Source organism: Hemicordylus capensis, chromosome 1 (assembly GCF_027244095.1).
Source record: "Hemicordylus capensis ecotype Gifberg chromosome 1, rHemCap1.1.pri, whole genome shotgun sequence".
Taxonomy (NCBI): domain Eukaryota; kingdom Metazoa; phylum Chordata; class Lepidosauria; order Squamata; family Cordylidae; genus Hemicordylus; species Hemicordylus capensis.
Genome location: NC_069657.1, coordinates 431,318,384 through 431,336,246, shown reverse-complemented (window position 1 = coordinate 431,336,246; position 17,863 = coordinate 431,318,384). Strand labels below are relative to the sequence as shown.

At 44.5% G+C, this 17,863-nt stretch overlaps 1 protein-coding gene across 2 annotated transcripts in view; it reads left to right on the top strand.

Moving 5' to 3' along the window:
- Nucleotides 1–17,863, top strand: part of PTK7 (protein tyrosine kinase 7 (inactive)) — a 153,145-nt gene that overhangs the window by 74,577 nt on the left and 60,705 nt on the right. The window contains exon 1 of one of the 2 annotated variants that reach the window (XM_053313091.1): nt 3,452–3,538. The exons of the other annotated variant lie outside the window; for it this stretch is intronic. Within the exon in view, the coding sequence (XP_053169066.1) occupies nt 3,538 (1 nt within the window). The 5' untranslated portion in view covers nt 3,452–3,537. Of the gene's footprint in view, nt 1–3,451; nt 3,539–17,863 lie in introns of those variants that run through there. 2 annotated transcript variants of the gene reach the window in all.

Genomic DNA, 17,863 nt, shown 5'->3' with positions numbered 1-17,863 from the left:
ATCATTGAAACTGTTCTCTGGGGGCATTCATTTTCCACTGCAAAAAGGCATAGTATTTTCTTGGCCTCATTAATATGCATTTGCCTAGGCATGTTTTGGTGCTCTCTGTTTTGTTCTGAAGCATGCCTAACACACCTAGCTCCCATTTACTATTGGAACGGTATAATACTGACACTTCTGTTGCTGTTGGCTTTTGGTTGTGTTAGATTTTATGTCTCTGTTAGGAGAGATGTTGCATAAAAGGCAGCATGGCCTCCTTGCCTTTTATGCTGAAGGTTCTAAAGTTACACACGTGGACCAGTTTTTTGGTACCCCTGCAGCTCATTGAAAAAGTGTTTTATGCTTCCTGAAAAGCGATTAAATGAAAAGCAGTTGTCCCATGTATACCTGCATGCCTTTGATATGTCATCGAGTAAAGCAAAGGAAGTGTGAAAAGAGATAAAGTATAGCTTAATCTACAAAGATATTCTAAAGTGGCCTGGACACATTTGTTAGTACCCCTAGAAAAGATGATAAATAATTGGATTAGAGTGATTTTTCTGTACAGCATTAAAGTATAAGCCAAAGTGTTCCCTTCTATTAATTAAGGAAGGTGAGGTTTTTGTCTTCAGCTCTCAAGTTAGGATTACTTTGTCTTTCCAGTCTTGTTTGGCTGGAAACAAGTAAAATCTGTTGGCAGAAAAGGCTGGAACGATGTATAAATAGGGGTGACCTCCTTATCTCTCTCTTTTTCTATCCTATTTTTATACCACCCAAAACTTAAGTCTCTGGGCAGTTTACAATTAAAATAATTTAAAACATTAAGTCAATTAAACAATTAAAATCATTTAAACATTAAAATAATTTAAAACCAACATTAAAAATCAAAACCATAAATCTAATTAAAAGCCTGGGTGAATAAATGTGTCTACAGTGCCTTTTTAAAAGTTGCCAGAGATGGGGAGGCTCTTATTTCAACAGGGAGCACATTCCAAAGTCCAGGGGCAGCAAAGGAGAAGGGCCGTTCCCGAGGAGCTGCCAAACGCGTTGGCGGCAACTGCAGACGAACCTCTCCAGATGATCTTAGCAGGCGGTGGGGCTCATGGTGAAGAAGACATTCTCTTAAATACCCAGGGTCTAAGCTGTTTAGGCCTTTATAGGTAATAACCACCAACATGTATTTTGCCCGGAAACGTATCAGCAGCCAGTGTAGTTTCTTTCAACACAGGAGTAATATGTTCTCTCCTAGATGACCTAGAGACCAACCTGGCTGCCACATGCCTTGAGATGCATTATGAAATATGGTGTAAAAATGGAATGATCAATCAATAAATTGAGCAATAAATAAATTTTGTAGTAGAAAGTAGAAGGCATGAAAGTATTAATTGTCGCACTCACTATGCCTGTGTTTACTACTCCTAATTCTACTACGAAGAATATTTATATACCACTCTTCAACCAAAGTTCTCAAAGTGGTTTACATAGAAAAATAATAATACATAAATAAGATGGTCCCCTGTCCCCAAAGGGCTCTCAGTCTAAAAAGAAACACAAGGCAGATACCAGCAACAGCCACTGGAGGGATGATGTGCTGGGGTTGGATAGGGCCAGTTGCTCTCCCTCTGCTAAATATAAGAGAATCACCACATTAAAAGTGTCTCCTTGTTATTTAGCAGGGGATTATTGACATTTATCCTATCCTATTTAAATAAGTAAACCTATTTATTGATAGGGAGGAACCCACATCTTGCTTGTATGGATGGAATGAGTGTGTGTGTTCATGATGAAAAAAATGGCTCAATTTCAGTCACAGAAACTACATTGTGAATCTTATTCATTATCACACGTAACTTGATGATATTTGGCTTGTAAAGTAGGATCAATGGGCCTCTGCAGCAAATATCTATCATGTCGTCAGTGGAGTGGTAGAGTAGTGTACATGCATTACAAATACTTACAGAAGTTACTTTTCTTTTCTCATGCAGTTGACACTTCCATGTAGGGTGGGGGCGGGTGGGAATAAATTGCGTGGATTCATGTTTTGGGAAGCTGACATAAGAACAGGTTGCTGGATCAGGCCTGAGGCCCATCTAGTCCAGCATCCTGTTTCCCACAGTGGCCCACCAGATGGTTCTTGGAGGCCCCAGGCAAGAGATGAAGGCATGCCCCCTCTCCTGCTGTTGCTCCCCTACAAGTGGTATTTAGAGCCATCCTGCTTCCTAGTAGCCATTGATAGACGTGTCCTCCGTGAATTTGTTTAAGCCTTGTGGTAGCAAGCATGGCTTGTCTCCTTAGCTAAGCAGGATCTGCCCTGGTTGCATGTGCATGGGAGACTAGAAGTGTGAGCACTGTAAGATATTCCCTCAGGGGATGGATCCGCTCTGGGAAGAGCAGAAGGTTTCAGGTTCCCTCCTTGGCTTCTCCAAGATAGGGCTGGAAGAGATTCCTGCCTACAACTTTGGAGAAGCAGCTGCCAGTCTGTGAAGACAATACTGAGCTAGATAGACCAGTGTATGGCAGCTTCCTATGTTCCTAAGAATTGTAGTTCAATAGGACCTTTAAAGCCCTTAATGGTTTCGGCCTGGGGTATCTGAGGGACCGCCTGCTCCCAAGGGTTGCTGCCCGCTTGACGAGGTCATCTGAGGGGGCTCTGCTCTGGCTGCTGACAATGAGGAAGGCTAGGTTGTCGTGCACTCGGGACAGGGCCTTCTTTGTTGCTGCCCCCAGACTCTGGAATGCTCTCCCAGTGGATATCCACTCCTCAGTCTCCATCACAGTTTTTAGAAATCATGTCAAATCGTGGCTTTTTACTCATGCTTTTATATGATTGTCTCCACTGCTGCTTCTTGTATTTTGTGCTGTTTTTATGCTTGTATTTTAATTTATTTTTATTATTTAATCAGATTTGTTTTTATACTTTTTAGTTCAATATTTTAATGTGTCTTTTTTATAATCGTGTTTTTAAATTTTATTGTGAGCCGCCTTGAGATTTTCTTAATGAAAGGCGGGGTATAAATTTAACAATAAAATAAATTAAAAAATAAATAGCTGCTGGAGTGTTAGTATTGCCTGTTCCCGGTGTAGACAATAGTGAGCTAGATGTATCATTGGTCTGATTCAGTGTAAGGCAGCTTTCTATGTTCCAGGGAACTGGCCATGATATGTGTATGTGTGTCTAGGAGAAAAAGACACCATATGTTATGAAATACTTGCTTTCCTCCAGGATGTACATACATGCAATATATACTTTCCTCCAGTACAGGAATTGATCACATAGATATTAATCATCTATATATTTAATTCTCCTGGGTGTGCCAGGGAAAAATGCGTCCCGGCAACCCAGCTGATTGGCTGGCTGCAGGGGCGCCTGATTGGCTGGCGCACCCAGGAGTGCCCGCTGGCGGCGGCACTCAGCCCGCTGGCGGCGGGGGCACTCGGCGCACTTGGCCTGCTGGCGGCGGCGGCACTCGGCCCGTGGCGGTGGCGGGCCAGGCTGCGGCGGCGGCAGGCCCCAGTCCGGCCGCAGATGTGAGGCGGCGGGGCGGCCCGGCAGCACGGAGTTGGTGGCGGCGGGACGTGGCCCGCCCGCGCAGATGTTCTGCGCCCGGGCCTACTAGTTAGAAAAGTTTCATAACTTGTCTTTCAAAATATAATATATCCACTTGTGTCTAAAAGTGCAGTTTGAGCACTTTTGGGGCAGAGGGGGCGGGAATGTTAAGAAAAAAGGGAGCAGGTCCTTACCTGCCCTCTGCCACCCCGTGCAGCTTCCTGCTGGGGTGATGCATGTCCCAATAACCCCCACGTGCTGCCAGCACACACGGTCCCCGCCATGCCTGGTGGTACAAGAGTCACTTTCAGTTGTGTGTACTTATATTGGACCATAGCGATGTGTGTGCTGGCACCGCGTGGGGGTTATTGGGGCAGCAGAGAGTAGGTAAGGACCTGCTCTCCTTTTTCTTACTGCTCTCAGTCCCCCTGCCCAAAAAGTGCTCGAACCGCAGTTTGAACCGCAGTCCGTGCACATCCCTACTTGTGTCTGCCCCTAGAACGTTTCTTTTAGAATGGGAACTGATACCAGCTTTCTTAGAGTCTATGCTTAAGAAAAGCGTAAGTAAAATTGGTGATTCTAGGTTACCTCTGTACTAGTCCAGTGATGATCTAGCATGATTTTCTAGGTTTGCAAGTTTCTTTTGAACAAGAAATTACATGAATTGGGGCAAAACTACTCATTCGTTGTTAGTCTGTAACAAGTTCTACAGTGCAATGGTGACTTTCTGGTACATCAAATTATACCTTCATTTGGAATTTAATTTTTTTTAGCCTACATTCCTTAAGAAAAGCAAGCTTATGAGATCACCCAGCGTTGGTTGTGTGTGTGCATGTGACCTCAACTTTGCAATGCTTGGACCAATATGAACCAAATTGGATAGAGTTGTAGGGACACTTGAACAGCATAGTTTGTGGTGATGTCATCCACCCTAATTCAAGATGGTAGATGCATAAAGGTTTGAGGCACAGGTGGGCTAACTTGTGGTCTGTCTAACCAATTTGAACCAAATTTGGTTCAGTTGTAGTGAGTGACACATAGAGACATCTCAATAGCATAGTTTATGATGTCATCCCTCTCAGTTCAAGATGGCAGACAAATGAACGTTGAAGGCTGAAGTGGTCTAACATGTGAGGATGGTAATTATCAATTAAGATTATAGTGAAAGGAAAGCAGGCAGATTAGTTTTTACCAGAACAACTTGTTTTAAAACTATTTTTGAAACTGGTCTAGACAATGCTTTCCAACTGGTGAGCTGATAATCGGCCTGTGTTCTTTTCAACTTCCCTCTGAATAAGAAAGGGGGTTGTGGGGAGAGATCAAGTTGAAGAAGTGCTTGAGGCATAGGCTAAACTGCATTCTGTTAATTTAGTCTGTGAAATAATCCTTTACATAAACATGAGCTGATGTGTCTACTTCCTCCTATCAAATGCTTGGTTCCCTTGGGCAGTGTTCCCATGAACTAATAAAACTGAAAGTACAGAGTTAAGTTTTATAATGTTGTTTTGTGTAGGTTATTGGATGGAGAGGGATAATGATTCCCTGTACCCTAGCTGTCTCCTACAAACTGGTCAGTTGAGGCACTGTGTACCCCATCAAATAGCAAAATAGTCTACGGTAGGAAAATGAATGGCTTGCCAGCTGCACTTTCAAGCTTCGGCAAGCCTTTTTATGGAATTACTTGGGTTTCTCTGAATTTCAGAGATTGGGGTTGACTGCAAAAAGTTTCAGAACATCTCTGACATTTTTCAGGCTATTATAACTAATCATGCTGGCAGACTTTTAAAGTTGGGGAACAAACATACTATATGTAGTTAACATTTTCAGGGTTGTGTTGAGTTGTTGGGTATAATCCTTGATTTGAAAGGTTGCCAGGTGTCGGTGACACTTGTTTCTGTTTTTGAATTTAATTCAACTGCTGGATTAATGCTACATAAAAAGAGAACATTCTGGGGTCCATTGTGACCCTTGATGAGGGAATAAGGAAATCTCCATACCCGGGAATGCATTATACTAATGAACAATTGCTTTATTATTGTGCTGAAGCATATCTGTACATGATTCATCCTCATGAGTAAAGAACCAGGCCTCCCGCTGAGGCATAGTTGATTTGAGTTAATTGTTGAATGTTTACCTCTCATTAAAACTTTGGTATATGTACATGTTACCACTGGGTGTTGCCCATTTCATATGATGGACGTTATGTTTAATGGTTGGAGAACTGTTTCTGTTCCTATAAACATTCATTGGTCTTGCCTGCCTCATCTGTAATTGGTTTTTCTGCATAGTTGTAACTAATAAGGAAAACCTTGGCCCTTTTACTGTAGCCCATCTAACCCAAAAATTTAGGCTGAAAACTTTGAAAAGGTGCATATAGCATAGTCCAAACATATTGACAAAGGGAACAGCATTGCATGTTTTAGAATAATATCCTATATGGATTGGGTTTTTTCTCTCCATTGGGAGTGTTAAGTACTTACAGATTTTCTTGACCTGTGTGAGAGATGTGAAGATGGTACTTGAAATGACCCAGTTCTGCTCACTAAGCAAAACGGCTGAATTGTGAAATTCCAGTGGTGAGTGATTTGCTTATATTGTCTCCTGCTGACTGAGCAAAGAACCACTTTTAAAAAGTGGCGATTCTTTTTATTTAGCAGGGGAAGAGCAACTGGCCCTATCCGTCCCCAGCTCAGCACCCCCCCACCCCCATGGCTGTTGCTGGTGTGTATCTAATGTTTCTTTTTTAGATTGTGGGCCCTTTGGGGACCGGGAGCCATTTTTATTTATGTATGTATTTATATCTATGTAAACCACTTTGGGATTTTTTAAAAAAAAGCGGTATAGAAATATTTTTCGTATTCTATTGCCATGCAACATACTTTTGAGCACTGGGAGGAACAGGATACAACAGAATAAACAGGAAGCCTGCTGTTAAAAAAAATTGGCTTGCTGTTAAAAAAAATTGGCTTGTAGATCAAATCAATACAGTCATCCCTTGCCAACTACAGTTTTTCCAACCGTGATTTTGGGTATATGCGAATAGGAAGTTGAGACAGGTTTTGCCAACCGTGACCTGAGTATCTGTGGTTGGTGTGTTTTTCCCCCATGATGGGGTAGGGGTTCTGCAATTTGGGGGGTTTCATAGGTTCTATCTGCTCATTCCTCTTACTGATCACGCTGTCCTTTGCCAATTTAAAATGCCTTGGAGTGATTTGGGGGGTGGGGGCAGGGGTTCAAAAAATTTCCAGAGATTTGATCTGCCCATTCTTCTTGGTGACGCTTGGCAATATTTCAGGATTTTTTGGTGATTTTTTTTTAAAGCAATTTTTTTAATCCCCCCCCCTTTTATTTTTAGGTCTTTTTGTGGTCGTGGTTCCCCTAACCTCCTGTTTCCCATATACTTTAATGCCTCGCCAACCGTGAATTTGCCAACTGTGAGGTTTTGCCAGAACAGAACCCTAGCGGTTGGCAAGGGGTGACTGTCTAGGAACATAGGAATCTGCCTTCTGCAAAGTCAGACCATCTAGCTCAGTATTCTCTTCAATGACTGTCAGCATCCCTCCAGGGTTTGAGGCAGATGCCGAGGATTGAGCCTGGGACATTCTGCAAGCAGATGCGCTACCACGGCGCTGTGACTCCATTCCCTAAGGGAATATCTTGCAGCAGACAGTACTCTCGCTATGCAATGCAATCTCTGTCTTGCCCCTCTGCTTCTTGCCCTTGGTTGGGTCACAGTGATGCAGTGAGAGCAGCGCATCAACAGGCAGCGTTCTTCTCCTATACAACCCTTAAAGATTCAGCAGCCTTCCTAGGATCCAGCCTCTGCACAGGGCAATCCCATGTTCCCAGCCCAGTCTGCAAACCATCTTTGCCTGTCCAGTCCCTTCCCACCAGAGGTGTTTAGCCCTTCCTATCCTCAGCACCTATTTGAAGCTTTTTTTCTCAACTCTCCTCTCTTGAGCTCCATGTCTGGTGCCTGTGTTTCCTCATGTCCCTGCATTTGAATCCACTGCCCATGTTGTCCTACTTCCTTAACCATCTTGCCATCTATTATTATTATTATTATTATTATTATTATTATTATTATTATTACATTTATATCCCGCTCTTCCTCCAAGGAGCCCAGAGCGGTGTACTACATACTTGAGTTTCTCCTCACAACAACCCTGTGAAGTAGGTTAGGCTGAGAGAGAAGTGACTGGCCCTGAGTCACCCAGCTAGTTTCATGGCTGAATGGGGATTTGAACTCGGGTCTTCCCGGTCCTAGTCCAGCACTCTAACCACTACACCATGCTGGCTCTCAGTCTCTTAGCTAGCCCTCTTTGCACTTTGGTATCCTCACCAGCTCAAGACTATGATTTGCACTTTGGGTCCCCCCCAGAGCCCCTCTCTCATTAGTTGCCTTTTCTCTCTTTTCCCTATATATTTTGCTCCCACCTCTTTCCCAGGTCTACCCCCTCTCCCATTTTTGTTGCTTGGTTGATTCCCTATATTGCACTCTGCCAAGGGCTGATTTATATCTGGGCTGCCTGCTCCACTGTGAAACAACAACAAATATTTATATACCGCTTTTCAACAAAAGTTTCCAAAGCGGTTTACATAGAGAAATAACAAATAAATAAATAAGCTAGCTCCCTGTCCCCGAAGGGCTCACAATCTAAAAGGAAACATAAGATAGACACCAGCAACAGTCACTGGAGGTCCTGTGCTGGGGGTGGATAGGGCCAGTTACTCTCCCCCTGCTAAATAAAAAAGAATCACCACATTTTAAAAGTGCCTTTTCACCCAGTTAGCAGGGGAAACCACTCATCCTGCTTAAGAGCTGGCTTTTCTGGGCTCAACAGCCACCTGAAGCATTCAGAGCCCTGCATAGGTTTCCTAGATCAGGAGAACAGAGTGACAACAAAAGTGCAGCTTTGTTGTGGCGCCTAAGCCAGGTGATGGATACAAGGTTGGACTGGGGGCACTGAGAGGGCGGTGGAATGTATGTGGGGAGGGCGCCGGGTTTTGAGCAGAATGGGGACTTAAGGGTGGGAGTTTTCATTGCTGCCGAATGCGGCAGGGCGCAGGGGTGCCCCGCAGGTGGGGCGCACCGCGAATATGCCCTGTTGCCCTGTGGGCCAGTCCGAGCCTGAATGGATAGATGTGTCTATGAGAAAGAGCGAACAAGCAAGCTGGGTAGGGATGTGCACGGAACCACGGAGGCGTGGTCCGGCACTGGGGGGCATGTAGCTTTAAGGGGGTGGTGGTAGTACTTACCCCCCCCGCCTCCGCTCTTCCCCCTCCGGCGTTGGTGCGTTTTAAAATCTTCCAGCAAGGTGCATGCGCGCCGCTAGCTGTACTCCTTTGAAGGCTTTGGATGACGACGACGGGGGCAGGGGCGGCAGGGAGGAACTCTGCCGCCCCAGGAAGATTTTAAAACGCACCAGCGCCGGAGGGGGAAGAGCGGGGGGGGGGGGGTAAGTACTACCACCACCCCCTTAAAGCTACATGCCCCCGCCCTCCTGAACCTCCGGACCTCCGAACCGGTCTGGCGGTCTTTTACATTGTGCCCGGACCGAACTGTGCACACTCCTACTGGTGGGTCTGCCGTTCCCCGAGCAGCAGAGGGTGTTCCTGGGAGATGCCCCCCCCCCCACAGCACACACACACACAGGGCAGTTTGACTCCTACATGTTTTGGGTAGACGCCTAGAGCCTTTGTTGAGGCCTGTCCTAGGCAACTATAGAGATCACTATGAAAGCCATTCTCAAGTCTTGGAGGTCTGTGGAGGCTTCCACAACAGGCACTTAGGGTCACAGGAGGCCCTCTGCCTCTGCCTCCTCATCTCCTCAAACCCTTTATTTCCACCATCCATTCTTTTTCTTGGTTTTTTAGCGTATCTCTTCTAATTGTCGTATGTGAATGCCCCAATCCCGGATCAGTGCGTTGAGCACCATCTTAAAATAAATACCTCAGTTGGTAAAGAACTTATTTCGGTCTGCTGAAGGTTTGGTTTTAATACGGTCACAGGCATTTGGTGGGTACTGGGAGGAGTTCTACCATAGGCTCAGTTATAGAGATGATGCTGTCACAAAGTGGAAGAAGTCCTGAATATTCAGGGGGAGAGGTTGGTTGGTTTGGCAGCTGATGGGAGATGGCGGGGGAGGAGGAGACTGTTTTTAGGAAGTTTAGAAAAAAGATTGTTTATTTGTTTATTTTATTTTATTTGTATACCGCCCCTCCAAAATGGCTCAGGGCGGTTCCGTGTTGGTTCCGTGTTGAAGGAAAGATGGTTTCGAGTTGACTGGCAACTGAAGATATATTTCACAAATAGAAATTAGGTTTTCTATAGCTTTTATTTACGAAAATATGACGAGTATTTATACCCTGCTTTTCAACAAAAAGTGTTCTCTCTCACTCTCTCTCTCTCTCTCTCTCTCTCTCTCGTGTGTGTGTGTTTATGAAATGTCTCCCTGTTCCTAAAGGGCTAACAATCTAAAAAAGAAGCATAAACTAGACACCAGCAACAGCCAGTGGAGGGAGGCTGTGCTGGGGATGGAAAGGGCCATTTGTTCTCCTGCTGCTAAATAAAGAGAATCACCACTTTAAAAAGGTGCCTCCTTGCCCAGTTAGCAGGGGCTTCCCAGAGAGCAGGCTTTTGCCAAAGGTTTCTGGGAGGCTTTGCCCTGTTGTAATAGTTAGTCAGCCAAAAATTGTCCCCTAGATAATTCCCAGTGTGCATTGCAGAGTGAAGGTAGAAAGGTGCAGGACCCGCTAGTGGCATTGTCTTACAAATGGAAGAGGGTAAGTGCTGCTTTAATCTGTATAAGCTTTATGCAACAGCCGTGGTCCTGGAAAAGGAGACTCCACACTGTTCTGCTAGCTTCTCCCCAGCCCTGGGTCATTCTCTCTCCCCAGACATTTGATCAAAGTCTAACCAATATCAGGAGTTAATGTGCTTTGAGCAAGCTTTTACTGGCCAGGATAAGCAAGGCTGGCTTTTTCTTTCTTTTTTATGAAGTCTTGTACCTCCAGAATAGGACAAGAAATAAATGCAAATGCATTTTGTGGAAGTTTGGAAGTTAATTCCATTCCTGAAGCATTTTAACTCTGAAGCCCTAAAGCACTCAAATGTCCTTAACTCCCTGTCAATTCTTCTCAAGCGGCAACTTGAAATACTGGTAGGTGAAGTTCCCACAGAGGCTTAATTCAGCACTAATATTTTTATTTGGCAGTTCATTCCTCTGTACAGCATTGCATCATGCTGGGCTGTCTCCTTCCAAGAAACGTTATAGATAAGAGAGGTCACTGCAGAGACAACGGGGAGCCCAAGGTGGACTGTCTTGTGGTGAAGGCGGCATTCTCCAGCTCTGTCTGTCAGGAAGTTGCCGCGGCACACATTTTCCAATTGATTCAAGATGTGAACTGTTTGGTCATAGCCAAAACTGGCGTTCTACCACCTTGGCCTCTCCTTATGTCCTGAAAAAAGACTTAGCCACAACTGTTCATGGGATTGCTAACAGGATGGAAGATAGTCTGCATCAGCCAGAATGGAGAAAGCCTTAGTCATCTGCATACCAGTTAGGAGAGAGCCTGGTTTGCTGATCAAGGTCAAATTCCTAACAATTTAAGTTGGAGGTATGGTTATATCAAAATGTTTTGGTCACAGAAGGATCCAATGACTGTAGAGCTACCTGTGATCCTTGTAAAGTAAAGTAAAGTTGTACTGTCGAGTCGGTGTCGACTTCTGGTGACCACAGAGCCCTGTGGTTGTCTTTGGTAGGATACAGGAGGGGTTTGCTATTGCCATCTCCCGTGCAGTATGAAATGATGCCTTTCTTCCTATGTCACTGCTGCCCGATATAGGTGTTTCCCATAGTCTGGGGAAACATATCAGCAGGGATTCGAACCAGCCACCTCTAGGCAAGTTACTTCCCCACTTGCTTTTAAACCTGGAGTTGCTATACTAGGTGAGTCACAGTGGAGCACTCCTAAGAGCACAGTGCAAAATGTCTCTGAGCCTCTTGGCTTGGCAAACCCAACAATCAGCATGCATTCCTATTTAAATGGCCTTGCGTTTAATTTTCTCTCTCTTGCCTCTCCTTGTCCCTAACAAGTGCCCACAGCAGCTTAGAAATGACGTGGTGAGATGGGTTAAGGCTAATTCAAATACCTTGCACTTATCTACACACAGTGTTGTTAGGCTGTTGGAAGGAACCTGTCATTAGCCAACTTTATATATTGTCTGCCGCTCTACCCGATTTTCTGTAGTGCCGTTTGTCAAAGAATAGAGTGGATGATTGTGGTATGTACATGTGAGGTGGGGATACGCCTGGATAACGAATAGTGATGAAAGACTGGAAGTTTTGATCTCCCATCTTTCCTATAGCAGCTGTGAATGTGGATGGAGATACAAATGATGGGCACACGAAACGTGGGAGATAGAAAGCAGGGGCTGTATGGGCAGAATACACTTGAGTCTCTCAAAGCTGAGCTGTAGACTGTGGTTTCCAGGGGAGCAAGCCTGAAGCCGGGACTGGGAGAGCTAGGAACACACCAGGGGTCACGTCGGGCACCAGGAGGGTCAAGGCAGAAGCCGAGAGCCAGTAACACACCAGAATTCAGGAACAGACAGAAGGCCAAACCAAGTAGTTGTCAGGAGCCAGGGAACAGCTAGGAGCATGCGGAGGGTCAAACTGAGAAGTCAACAGGAGCCAGGAACACACTCAACGTTAAACCAAGGAGTAAAGTAAAGTTGTGCTGTTGAGTCGGTGTCAACACCTGGTGACCTCAAAGCCATATGGTTCAGGAGCAAAAGCAAGACAACGCACCAGCATAAGCAGACCTTGATACTGAGGGAGGCCTTGTACTCCCTGCTGCAGGGAAAAGCCCATGAGTGATCCTCTTGGGTTGGGTCTGTCCAGGGCTTCAAATGCCTAGTAGTCCACTGTAATCCAGCAGGCTGCCACAAGGGGCAGCAAAACAAGGCTTCAGGGCAGTCAGAGTATGACACATGATCTAAATTGTTGGGCACATGGGACAGGGCCTTCTCTCTTGTTGCCTCCAGGCTCTGGAATGCTTTCCCAGTGAATGTCCACTTCTTGACATCTGTTGCTGTTTTTATAAAACAACTAATGACCCTTTTATTTGTTCAGGCTTTTACCCCTTAGGGGCTGCCGGGTCTCTCAGCTCTCCTGCTTCTGTATGTCTTTTTTATGGTTGTGTTTTGGTGTGTTAATGTTTCACTGTTTCACTGTAAAATCTGATTCACTGATTTTAAGGTTTTAAATGTAACTTTTATGGAATTTTATTGTATTATAACTTTTGTAAACTGCCTTGAGATGCATTATGAAAGGTGGTATAGAAATTGAACAATAAACAAAGCAGGTGGCTTTAGATCTAAAACTTGATCTAAATCAGGGTTGCTCAACTTTCGCCCTCTTGAAGATGTTGGCCTACAACCAGTGTTCTCTCCAATTTTTTTCCACCTGTGTGCAGAATGAGTTTTGTTCTTTGCGGCAGTATCAAGGCAGTGTGTGTGCACATGCATTCAGAGTGGGACTGTCCTGATTAAACCTGAGCAGGATCTAAAATTATCTGAGCGCACATTAAAAAATATGTGCGTGTGTGCACATGCCTTAGAGAGAACACTGCCTACAACTCCCATAGACCCTGGCTATTATTTACTGTGGCTGGGAATTATGGGAGTTGTAGTCCAAAACAACTGGAGGGCCAAGTTTACCCACCCCTGATGTGGGTCTGTCTTCATGTCTAAATGAGGCAGGGGCTGAAATGAGGATTGATGCTTTAGAAGTAGCTTTGGCAAAATGGGTTTTCCATGCTTGTGGATAGCTTATATATAAAAATGGAGTGGTACCGTATTGACTTGTCTGCCTGAGAGCCCAGTCCGTTTCAGAGGATCCTGGGGAGTGTTCTGTGGTACAAGACCCAGCCCACACAGGACATTAAGCTAGGCGCTTTGGCCCAGTTAATAAGGAGCAGTGGTCAGAGTGCACCGTAGAACAACCCAGTCCTTCACTGTGTCTTATGTGTTACAGTAAGGATGCACTCTTGGTTCCAAGCTTGTGGATGCTCCTTTTAATGACAGTGGCTAGGGCTGTTATGGTAATGGAAAGTGGAAGCTGCACTGAGTTCATTTCTATTAAGCTGTCCTCTAGCAGCCAGACACTCTCATGCACTGTTATGTCACTTTACTCAATGCAATGATTGCATCTTCACCTTCAGAGCTGAGGGACCTCCTCTCAGGAGTGGACAAGATTGGTTGTGAGCTGCATTTGTTGTTGGAAATGTCTTTGTCTTCCTATCCTTAGAACAAAATTTGGCACAAGTCAACCAGCTCAGAAATGCAACGTAGAAATTATTAGGAAATAAAATGTGAATGCAACTAATAGAAATAGATATCACCAGAATAAGTTGGCAAAAAGCTTGGCCAAGTAAAATGGTTTTTGCCTATTCCTGAATGATTGCTAATGTTAGATCTGGTTGGTTTCTATGGCTTTCAAACCAAAACCATAGCTGAGAAGGCATTGCCCGCCATCTTGATGGTTCTGATAAAGAGCACAAAATAGCCTGGAGGCCAGTCACAACACACCCTATGATTCTCAACAGGCAGGAAGTCTTATGTAGGGAGAGGCACTTGTTAAGATACATGTGCTGATTCCCAGGAAATGTGGTGAATCCACAGCCTCTTTACTGTCTGCTTTCATCCTGCCTTGGGATTCCTGATAAAAGTTGCCTGGAAAATATTGCGAGAGAATATGCTTAATGTTGGTAAGCCACAAAACAGCTAAAAATCCCATATTCTTAGCGTTTTAAATGGTGGTTAAATTGGAAAGACCCATGATGGTCCCAGTTTTGAAACTAAGAGTTCTAGAATAAGAATAACACTCTAAAGGTTCTCATGGCCTTTACATTTGGGCACTTTGTTGAAGTGGAACAAACAGTAGAATGGTACATGTATAGGGGCCAGAAGCCTTTGGAGTAGACAGCTTTAGCAGGGAGCCCTCTAGGAGTAAAGTGTTTGTTTAAATTGGCTTTGTTCAGTGTAGAGTCATGACTGTGGAATGCCCTTGGCACACTGGCTGCAATCCCACTTTAAGGTTTTTTGACTTTGCCAGAATGGTATAAAATGCTAGGCTGCACAATTCTTGAGGCTTGTATTTTCTCTCTCTCTTCAAAGCTTGGTATTGTGGCACGTGTGAAAATCCTAATTTTAAATTTGCTAAAAGCTGCACTTTTATCTAGTAGGGTGCATTTTCCTGTAGCCCGGAGCAAAAAGCCAAAGCAACCCAAGCTTTTAAAGGCTTTTTTCATCTTGAAGTGAATATTCCAGAATGCTGGGATGTGGTTCATTTTGACTGGTTATTACAAGAAACCCAAATTACTATAATAATGCAAATAGAGCCTGCTTTGTGGTTCCTGTCTTCACATAGCTCACTAAGAGTGGAGATTAGCAGAGGTAATTTCAATCCCTATAAATTTTGCTAATAACCAATATGACCTCCTGCTTATGCTGTAAATTAACTCGGTATGTTCCTTGACGAAAGCCCTGCCATGCTTTCTGTCCCCAAAGCAGTTTGTTTGGAATCTCAGATCAGATCATCATTGCTCTGGGGTGTGGGAGGAGCCCTTTACTGCTAAACCTGTAATCCATGTTCTGATCAACTGGATTTTTCTTCTTGCCAGAAAAAAAACACTCAATAGGAATCCTGTGGCTTAAGCTGGTCATTCCTACCTTTCCTTAATTCTCAGATGGTATGAAATACTCACATTCAAAGAGGCAGATAATTAACCTCTACAGAGTAGAGAAGACTTGGAATCCACCAACAATGGTTAATATTCTGTCCCTAAGAATCCGGAAGACTAAGTGGTTTTTATTCATTTCAGCTGGATAAGCCCTGAAAAGGACTTAAAGGTTGAAATGCATAAGAATGTTAATTGGATTATATGTTGTCTGTAACTAGTAAATCAAAAATGGTTTATGTTGTTGTTGCGGAAGCAAATCAGACAATTTGGTGACTTGTTGGTGAGTGTGTGTGTGTTTAAACAAACTGGAGGGCATGGTGACAATGACAGTATGCAAGTTATGAACTTGTTAGTTGAAAAATAGTATATAAAAACAACAAAGTGGATTAAGAACATAAGAACAGCCTTGCTGGATCAGGCCCAAGGCTAGCATCCTGTTTCCAGCTAGTCCAGCATCTTTTTTCACACAGTGGTGCACCAGATGCCTCTGGGAAGCCCACAGGCAGGAGCTGACGGCATGCCCTTTCTCCTGCTGTTGTTCCCCTGCAACTGGTATTGAGAGGCAACTGGAGGTGACCTATAGCCCTCAGACTAGTAGTCATTGATAGACTTGTCCTCCATGAATTTATCTATGCCTTTCTTAAAGCCATCCAGGTTGGCAGCTGTCACCACACCTTGTGGTAGAGAGTTCCATAGGTTAATTATGCATTGTGTAAACAAGTACTTCATCTTGTCAGTCCTAAATTTCTTTTGCAGTCAGTTTCATAGGATGACCCCTCATTCTAGTGTGATGTGAGAGACAGAAAAAATTTGCTCTATCCAATTTATCTATACCATGCATAATGTTATAGTACTCTATCATATCCCCTCTCTGTCATCTTCCCCCCCCTAAATTAAAAAAGTTCAGGTGATGTAGGATTACCTCATAAGGAAGGTGCTCCAGGCCCCTGATCATCTTGGTTGCCCTCTTCTGCACCTTCTCCAGTTCTATAATGTCCTTTTTGAGGTATGGTGACCCAGAACTGTACACAGTACTCCAAATGTGGCTGCTTCATAGATTTGTATCAGGGCATTATGATATTAGCATTTTTATTTTCAGTCCCCTTCCTAATGATCCCTAGCATGGAATTGGCCTTTTTCGCAGCTGCTGTGCACTAGTTGACATTTCTGATGAGCTGTCTGCAAGGACCCCAAGACATCTCTCTTAGTCAGTCACTGACAGCTCAAACACCATCAGAATATATGTGAAGTTGAGGTTTTTTGCCCCAGTATGCATCACTTTATACTTGCCAACATTGAACTGCATCTGCCATTTTGGCACCCACGCATCCAGTTTGGAGAGACTCTTTTTGGAGCGTTTTTTATTTTAAGCGCCAGCAGTCTGGTTCCATCTTGGTTCAAGTGGAGCCTGTCCTTTTTTGTAGAGGCTCATCTTGTCCCAAAATTGTATGCCATTGCCTAACAAGTCTAAACCCCTCCTCCTGGCACCACCATCTCATCCACGCATTGAGACACCTCAGCTCTGCCTGTCTTACTGGCCCTGCACGTGGAACAGGTAACGTTTCTGAGAATGCTACCCCGGGGGTTCTGGACTTCAGTATGTTACCTAGCAGTCTAAATTTGGCTTCCTGGACCTCCCACCTACATTTGCCAACATTGTTGGTGTCGACGTGCACTACGACAGCTCACTCCTCCCCAGCACTGCCTTACAGCCTATCAAGATGCCACTACCTTCACACCAGGCAGGCAGGTCACCGTGCAGTCTACACAGGGGTCACAGCCCCATCTCTCTATACCTTTAGTGATCTAATCACCCACTACTAGGAGGCCCCCACCCCAGGAGGAGAACCCCTTTTCAAGAGGATATGCGCTCGATAACCATGGAAGGGATCTCTTCTAAGGGAGCATTTTCTCAGAATTATGTCCTCCTTTCCCATGACAACTGAAGCCTACTTTCTACACAAGAAGCTACTGCCAGGGAACTTAGCAACCAGAGCTTAGTGAATAGGAATTAGCAAAACGATATTATAGGAGATGTGTGTGGAGTTTAGCGGGGAAGTGTGTGGGAGAGCCTGAAAGGAGCCCCTCTTGATCACATAGAGCCCAGTGGGAAGATAAGTACTACTCTCTCTCTTATATTCTCAGGAAAGAAAGTTTAAACTGTTGTATAGTTGACAACTTCAACTAAGACCTAACGTTCAAACAAACTCTAAACAGCTAACGAATCCAGTCATGGAGGTAGAAAGCCAGCAGGGGAGGGGGTGCTTCCCAGTGTATTGCACAGAGAGTTTTAGGTATGACTGTTTGCTCGATGGGCAGAAATCATGGGTGTGTGCTTTCAAGGAGCTCCTGGCTCTCAGGGAACCAGTTTGTTCCCTGCCCGGCTTATTTCACTTAAGGACCCAGAGGGGCTCACAATCCTAAAAAGGAATGCAAGAGGAATGCCAACAGCAACTGGGAATGGTGCTATGCTGGGTTGAATAGGAACATTTGCTGTCCCCTTGCAAAATATGAGAGCAACGTGCTTTAACTGGGTTCCCCTTTGCACAGTTAGCAGGTGCTCAATGTTTGTAAAATTTGGCCACTTGC